We start from the raw sequence: 8,900 nt of genomic DNA, 5'->3' as shown, positions 1-8,900 counted from the left end.
GCCATCTTGGCTCACTGCAAGCTCCACCTCCCGGGTTCACACCATTCTCCTGCCTCAGCCTCCCGAGTGGCTGGGACTACACACGCCCATCACCACTCCTGGCTAATTTTTTTGTATTTTTAGTAGAGACGAGGTTTCACTGTGTTAGCCAGGATGGTCTCGATCTCCTCACCTCGTGATCCTCCCGCCTCGGCCTCCCAAAGTACTGGGATTACAGGCGTGAGCCACTGTGCCCGGCCTTCTTTCCTTTCTTTCTTTCTTTCTTGAGAGGTTCTCACTCTGTCATCTGTCATCCAGGCTGGAGTGTAGTGGCACAATCACGGCTCACTGCAGCCTCGAACTCCCAGGCTCAGGTGATCCTCCCACCTCAGCCTCCCAAGTAGCTGGGACCACAGGCGCATGCCACCACACCCACTTGGGTAATTTTTGTATTTTTTGTGGAGATGGAGTTTCACCATGTTGCCCAGGCTAGTCTTGAACTCCTAGGCTCAAGAGATCCGCCCACCTCAGCCTCCCAAAGTGCTGGGATTACAGGTATGAACCACTGCGCTTGGCCTTTTCTATTTTTAAAGGAATTTTAATATGAAGTGGGTGTTGTATTTTTACATGTGTGTTTTTGGACACCAGCAAGATGATCTTATGGGTTTTTTTAATATTTATCTTAAAGCTATATAATGAATAAATAATTTCCTAATATGGAACTATCATTGTATACTTGGGATATACCTTACTTGGTTATGAGGAGGTATTCTTTTTTTATTTTTCTGCAATAATTTATAATTTTTATATTATTTATGCTAACTGAGCATGAAAGGTTAGATGGACCATTTCAGGCTTCTCTACCTGACCTATATCGTCTGAACGAACTGACCCCTTTTAACATAAACACTGAAAAGGGGAGCAGTCCTAGTTTTTAGTGGCACTGGTTTAAAGGAGTGCCTTAGCTGCTTGGCTCCATCTCATCCTCTCATCTCTGGGTGAGAAGCTATCAGTGGCCTCTTCAGGACCACTGATTATCAGTAGGTCCCAAGTCGTCTCTATGGGGAATCAGAGGCATATGATTCTCAGGCATCATCTGAACAAGGTATCTATCATAAACTGAGTATAACAAGCCTGTCCCCTAACCCAGGCTTAGTCCTTTTATGATGTTTCTTCTTTCCACCTCCCTTCTTGTGTCCACAGAGCATGACTTGCTCTTAATAACCTCTTCTAAGGTTGTGACATTATAAGCAGAGGCAGCTGTGTCTGCTGCTTCTCCCCGCTCCTCTTCTTTTTTGCCTTTCTGCCTCTCTCACTCTTACCCTCTTTAACAACTCCTGAGATGCATTCAAAGAAATAGGGAATTTAATCTATTTTGACTCAGGTGCTTGAACTTACTTAGAAGGCCTTAGAAATGAGACATCTCAGGAAGTAATGAAGGTTAATTGGAGTTACAGGGGTGGGCCCTGATTCGATAGAATTATTGTTGTCATGAGAAGAAAGCTGGCTCTGACCGCCCTCCCTCCCCCTCCCACCAAAATGTACCAAAAAAGAGGTGGTGTGAGGACACGGTGGGATGGTGGCCACCTACAAGCCACGAAAAGAGACCTCACAATGGTCTACATTGCTGGTACCTGTATCTTGGATTTCCCAAAAAAAGTTGGCTGGGTGTGGTGGCACATCCCTAGAGTCCCAGCTGCTCGGGAGACTGAAGCAGGAGGATCACTGGAGCATCGCTGGAGCCCAGGAATGTGAGGCTGCAGTGAGCTATAACTGTACCACTGCAACTCCAGCCCGGGTGACAAGGCAAGACTCTGTCTCCAAAAAAAATAAATAAAAAGTCAATATTTTCCAAGGTTGGTTGTTTTGTTTGTTTTCTTTGTTTTTTGCATAGCACCACTTACTATTTATTAATAAAGCTTTTTTGATGTTGAATATGAGATATTTGAAAAGGCATATTCTGCATTTTTGTTCTCCTGGTATTTACCTGGGATCATAAAATTTAGAGAAGATTGCTCTTTTTACTTACTCCAAACTGATCTTTTCAAGATCTTTGCCAAGGAAAACCTACTTTAAAAAAAAAAAAATTCCTTCAGCTAATGTTCCTCATGCTCACACCTGGAGATGCATAGGGTATCCCTCATTACTTCATACTAAATGTGAAAGAGGCCTACCTTTCATCAGTTGGTCCTCTGCCTCAGTGAGCAGTGAGATCATCCATAAAGACTGTGAAATAGGAAGTGGCTGTTGATTTCCCTTCTTAGGTTATATATTAATCCAATACTCTGAATGCCCATGGAATCATAAGTGTTCAGTGGATGAATCAATGAGCAACTTAAGGGATTTACAATTTAAAGAAGCAATTTTATATGAAGTTCTTCAGGCAAAAGATTTAATCAATGGTATCAGCCATTTAAAATGCAGTTGTATAAAACAGCTCTTTTTCCTCAAGAAACTTAATATTCTTCTATGGTAAAGGCAAAGAAGTTTATGGCACAGTTTTCACTAAGAGAGAATAGCAATATTTGTCACAAAAATTCTTTAAGATTCAAACTTTAAAAAAAAAAAACCTTAGTACAAAATATTGACATATTTTCTATTCAAGTGACTTTGTGGTTAAGCCCCTTTTGCACAGTATTATGAACCACATATGTAGCTCTACTGTATTTTGTAATGGTGAGATTTCCTCATTTTAAATTTTGTTGTGAGTTAAGAATATGTTAAGTATCTATAATACGTTAAATATATATGTTTATGTATTTATAGGTTAAATATAACATGTTAATATATAGGCTTTTTTTGTATTTTATCTTTACACACGATGAAGATGACTCAGTCTATTACACTTAATTTTGAGACACTGCATTCTTCTAAAAGTGAACAACTGAAAATTATTTTTATTCTCTAGGTTGTCCTTTGCGGAGGGTCTTCTCGAATCCCAAAGCTACAGCAACTGATTAAAGATCTTTTCCCAGCTGTTGAGCTTCTCAATTCTATCCCTCCTGATGAAGTGATCCCTATTGGTGCAGCTATAGAAGCAGGAATTCTTATTGGGAAAGAAAACCTGTTGGTGGAAGACTCTCTTATGATAGAGTGTTCAGCCAGAGATATTTTAGTTAAGGTATGTTTAGCTTTTCTATACTAGTTGAAGTATGTTTAGCTTTTCTATACTTAAAAATAGTAAATTAATTGCCGTAAGTTTTTATACATAGCATGATGTTACAATAAAACCCTGTATACTGGCAGAGGTTTTAAATTTAGGTTTATAATCCTACTTTTAAGGAATGTCTTATATTCTTTTAGTTAATATTTCTCTAACCTGTTAGTTTTTTAGAAAAATAAAAGTTAGGTATAATATTAATCATAAGTTAATATAGATAGAGGTATGTTTCAATATATTTTTAAATACAGTGGAGTGGGATTTAGGATTATTTCTATTTTCTTCTCTTTGCCTAGTGTCCTGATTATCAATAAGGAATATATATCTCATTTATAATGGGAAGATTTTTTTTCAATTGTAAAGATAAATACCAAAGAGTATGCACCTTGTTTCCTGCTAACTAGGGTGTGGACGAATCAGGAGCCAGTAGATTCACAGTGCTGTTTCCATCAGGGACTCCTTTGCCAGCTCGAAGACAACACACATTGCAAGCTCCTGGAAGCATATCTTCAGTGTGCCTTGAACTCTATGAGTCTGACGGGAAGAACTCTGCCAAAGAGGAAACCAAGTTTGCACAGGTAAATACATAAAGTTAGACACATTAAACTGTTCATCTTTGCTTTCTGGATTAGATTTCAGTTCAGTATCTTAATACAAAATGTATATATATAAAGGACACCAAATACATTTTTATGAAGGATTTTATGAAGGCTCATTTCTGAAAATGAACTTGTGTATACTCATTTTTGAAAGAGGGAAGGAATAGGCAATTTTAATTTGAAAGAGTTCTGGGTATTTAGACTGCTTCTTTGTTGTGCTCTTGGCCTCCCTTGGTAGTTAGGTAAGTGGAAGGGGAGAATTTTATTTTTTGGTTCATGCTAAATGCACATTATTGTATGCATTTTATAGATGATTAAGAAGTTGGCCTGTGATAGCAAATAACCTTTATTTTCTTGGTCAAGCTAAGGTTTCTCCTCAAGTTGGTTTCATTTCTGAGCCCATGACATGCTCTTCCCATTGTGCCATGCTGCCTCTGAGACAAGATAGGTTTGCTTTTTTAAAATACCGTGTACCTATCTCATACTATATGACCCTCTGTATGCTTTACGAAGAGTGAGGTAGAGCCATGTTATTTACTTAGAAACATGTCTGAGAAATGCAGTTGCATTAAAACACACACACACACACACACACAGACTGCAGCACAGTATTTGTATTACAATGCCATTTGTATCTAAATAAAAAGTCTGGGAGCATGAGTGTGTGTGAGGAGGTGGTGTTTGAGTAGGGGTGCATTTTCAGATATCCATGCATTTATACAGAAAATATATATAGGTACTTAAACCATATTCCAGAAACTTCACAGTAGGTAAATAAGTTTGAAGGTACCAAGAGGGTTTTTTTGACTTCTGACACTTTATACTGAATTTTTTACAAACAGCACAGGACATGAGCATGAATTACTTTTATAGTACAAATTAAATATAGGTAACAAAAAAGAATGTACTTTTTTTTTTTTTGAGACAGAATCTCGCTCTGTTGCCCAGGCTGGAGTGCAGTGGCACCATCTCGGCTCATTCTTATTGCAAGCTCCACCTCCCAGGTTCACACCATTCTCCTGCCTCAGCCTCCCGAGTCGCCGGGACTACAGGCACCCACCACCACGCCTGGCTAATTTTTTGTATTCTTAGTAGAGATGGGGTTTTACCGTGTTAGCCAGGATGGTCTCAATCTCCTGACCTCGTGATTCGCCCGCCTCGGCCTCCCAAAGCAGTATTGTTTTTTAAAAAATATATGCACATTCAGAGAAGTCCAGAATGCCTAGCTTTTTTGAGAAGACAGGGTATTTATTAGTGATGAGGTATCGTGTGTGTGTGTGTGTGTAAAGAGATACATATCTTTAGTTCACATAATTTTTTTTTTTTTTTTGAGACGGCAGCTTGCTCTGTCACCCAGGCCAGAGTGCAGTGACATGATTTCAGCTCACTGCAACCTCCACCCCGTGGGTTCAACTGATTCTCCTGCCTCAGTCAGCCTTCTGAGTAGCTGGGACTACAGGCATGCACCACCACGCCTGGCTAATATTTGTGTTTTTAGTAGAGACAGTTTCACTATGTTGACCAGGCTGGTTTCGAACTCCTGACCTAAGGTGATCTGCCTGCCTTAGCCTCCCAAACTGCTGGGATTACAGGCATGAGCCACTATGCCTGGCCACATATTTATTTTCTAATTCCAACAAAAGAGTAATGAAAACACACACATGCATAACATGCCTGGGCTGCACCTCAGACTTACCAACTTGGAATCTATTGGTAAAGTTTGAAAAGCACTTCCACATGAATTGGTTTGTGTGTGTCTAAGAACCTTCCCATGCACCAGGTTTTTGAACTCAGATGGCAGTCCTAGTATTTCCTTCGCTCTTCTCTCACACTTCCATTACCTTTTTCTTCACATCCTCTCTGAGACTCCACAGCTGCTGCTACTATATCCTAACTTAAAGATGCCAGGAGGAGAGTTAGCCACGTAACACTGAATTTGGAAGAGAATCTTTCAGAGTTCCCATCTGTTCTAACCTTATTTTACAAATGAGTAAAACAAGGTACTTAGTATAACTTAGGTTATTAAACTTGAGGTTGGCTAAGCCTAAAGTCACTGCAGAATTCCATATCTGGTTTCTTGATATACTATTCTTTAGGAAACTGAGGAATTTTATAGTAAATTCATTACCATCTCTTACAGATATAATCTTAGTTGTACAAAAGAGTTTGCCATGTTTTTAAGTAGGTGTTTTTCCAAGTGTATTTAAAACGCTTGATTTTTTTTTTTAAAGTATATATAGAAAGGTTGCCAAATTATAATTTGCTGTTACTGGGAATGGCTTACTTACCAAAAAAGAAAAGTAGCCTTTATTTTCTGAGACTAATAGTACATCTTAGAAAAAATCATTTTAATCTAGGACATGACATTTAGAAGGGATAAATGCATTAGTTATCTTATGGGCCCTCCTTCTGGGGGAGACATTTCAGCTTAACAAAGCTTCACTCCTATTCTCTGAATTCTGATTCAGTGGTAGGAGAATTGAAAACTGCCCTATTTTAAAAAGGTTTGTTTCAGTGGTAAATAAGCTTTGGTCCATTGCAATAATTGATACATCAGTTCATTTATGTCAAAATGCTGAATTCTCTTCATATTGTTTTTGCATAAACAGGTTGTACTCCAGGATTTAGATAAAAAAGAAAATGGATTACGTGATATATTAGCTGTTCTTACTATGAAAAGGTAAAAAAATTAAACTTCTGTTGTTAAGAAAATTCAATTTGATACTTGACTATTTTTTGATTTTATTGATTTTTTCACTGTCATTCTAGAAAAAACATTAAAAACCTACAGAGGTTTTTATCAGTGAATTACATTTTTTGCCCCCAAAATTACTATATTTTACAAAGAAAAGTCATTTCCATCTTGAATATTTTAGGAATTCTTTATTTTGGCTATCATCAACCTAAGAAACTGATGTGTGCTCAGTTGAGATGTAATTTACCAATTTCTAGTATAATTTTCTAAAGTTTATATAACTGTTACTATTTGCCCTGTGAAAGGGTAAGTTTGTTTCTTTATTGCTAAATTTTCTAAGAAATTTAGAAAATTTAAATGCAAAATTTTTCTAAGAAAAATAATTTATGAATTAAATTCAGCTATTGCCATTTTCCTAACCACAAGCTATCCATACTACTATGTATTACAAGTAAATCCTTTCCAAATTAAACTTAAAAGACAACTTACTCCATAAACGATACATAGCAAGAATATAGAATTCATCAGGGTGAGTTTACCTTGACCTAGTCTTGAAAATAGCATGCTGCATCTGGAGCTTATATAAAGTCTTAAACCTAAGGTGTTTGTCATCATGGGTTTTCAAGAAATATAACCATGATCTTAGTGGTCTGGAAGAAAGTTCCTAAGAATAACTAGCTAAATATAACATATGATACTTACTAAATTTACAGACACTGAGATTGTGTGTATTCTTTACATTAATACCCTTCTTTTGAAAATTAAAATTAACCCTTGTTTCCTGAAAGCCCTCAAGTAACTTGTTACAGACTTTGTTTTTATAACATGAGCTTATGAAATGTTCTTTATTTTTTTGTCTGTTTAGGGATGGATCTTTACATGTGACATGCACAGATCAAGAAACTGGAAAATGTGAAGCAATCTCTATTGAGGTAGCATCTTAGTGTTCTAGAGAAATCAAGAATTTTTATAAACAAGAATATCAACATTTGGTTTTGCGTATAAGTGGCGTTTGTATTAAAATACTTTTTCAATGAACTGTATAAACTATGTTTTATTAAACTACAATATATCAGTAAGTGTTGCAACCCTTCTTTATTTTTGATGTACAATAACCTCTTATTACTGGGAAATATACGGAAGTTTTTTTTTATCATGAAGCTGCTTAGAATTAAACTGAGTTGGTTGAAAGAATTTTCTATGACATTTAATTTTAAAAGATCTTCTATTCTTGTTAGATAACCAAGAGAACAATTAAAAGTCATTGACATTAATTGAAAAAACTTGCAGGACCATATACAAAGTAAGATGCCTTTTTTTGTTTATTTTTGTTTTTAGAGACAGGATTTTGCGCTGTCACCCAAGCTCAAGTGCAGTTGTGGGATCATATCTCACAGCAGCCTCGAACTGCTGGGCTCAAGCAGTCTTCTTGCCTTAGCCTCCCATGTAGCCGGGACTACAGATGTGCACCATCACACCTGGCAAATTTTTTTTTGTTCTGTTTTGTTTTTTTGGAGAGATGGGTCTTGCTATGTTGCCCAGGATGGTCTCAAACTGCTGGTCTCAAGTGATCCTCCCGCCTTAGCCCCCCAAAGTGCTGGGATTACAGGCATAAGCCACAGCCATTTTTTAAGTAAACTGATAAACTCAACAATTAGGAGAGGGGCTTTTACTTTTTACAGTTTTGTTTAGTTTATTTCTTTTCCTCCAACAAACATGTTTTTCTTTTGAAATTAAAAGATCTCTTTAGGGCAGGGCATGGTGGCTCACACCTGTAATTCCAACACTTTGGGAGGCAGAGACAGGTGGATCACTTGAGGCCAGGAGTTCCAGACCAGCCTGGCCAATGTGGTGAAACCCCATCTCTACTAAAAATACAAAAAATTATTTGGGTGTGGTGGTGTGCGCCTGTAGTCCCAGCAACTCCGGAGGCTGAATCCCTTGAACCCAGGAGTCAGAAGTTGCAGTGAGCCAAAATCATGCCACTGCACTCCAGCCTGGGCGACAGAGTGAGACTCCATCTCAAAAAGAGAGAAAAAAGAGAAAAAGAGAGAGAGAGAAAAAAAACCTCTTTAGTTTGAAGAGAAGGCTAGCCACATTCTGTCTACCAGAGAATATTCACTAGAGCCCTGAGATCCTCAGTGGGTTCCAACGAAAACTTATTCATGTTGGCTGCTATGGAGTTAGTTGGTAGTACTCTTCTGAAAGTTTTTAAAGATCCAGAAACAAAACTTAAATTTTTTCATCATTATTTTACATCAAATTATTGACAGAACTATGAAGAGAATTCAGATATGATTTTAAGTCCACAGAGTCTTTAAATACAGAAGCAGCTTTAAAGGTGTACTCTTTGTCCTAAGTTAGTAGTTATTTCTTAGGATCTTTTTCCAAAGTTATAGAAAATTTGAAATAAAAGTGATTTTGGTATAAGCAATTCAGTGGCTTCAGAACATAGGAAAACACCAAC

At 37.4% G+C, this 8,900-nt stretch overlaps 1 protein-coding gene across 1 annotated transcript in view; it reads left to right on the top strand.

Annotated features, from left to right (window-relative positions):
- Window positions 1-7,512, top strand: part of HSPA14 (heat shock 70kDa protein 14) — a 31,981-nt gene extending 24,469 nt beyond the window's left edge. Inside the window, exons 11-14 of the mRNA XM_011968122.1 lie at window positions 2,888-3,100; window positions 3,544-3,717; window positions 6,348-6,418; window positions 7,299-7,512. Coding sequence (XP_011823512.1) covers window positions 2,888-3,100; window positions 3,544-3,717; window positions 6,348-6,418; window positions 7,299-7,377 — 537 coding nt within the window. The 3' untranslated portion in view covers window positions 7,378-7,512. The remainder of the gene's footprint in view (window positions 1-2,887; window positions 3,101-3,543; window positions 3,718-6,347; window positions 6,419-7,298) is intronic.
- Window positions 7,513-8,900: the final 1,388 nt, after the last annotated feature.

The sequence above is a fragment of the Mandrillus leucophaeus genome, unplaced genomic scaffold (genome assembly GCF_000951045.1).
Source record: "Mandrillus leucophaeus isolate KB7577 unplaced genomic scaffold, Mleu.le_1.0 Scaffold83, whole genome shotgun sequence".
NCBI classification, from domain to species: domain Eukaryota; kingdom Metazoa; phylum Chordata; class Mammalia; order Primates; family Cercopithecidae; genus Mandrillus; species Mandrillus leucophaeus.
This window is presented reverse-complemented; position numbering and strand designations above follow the sequence as displayed.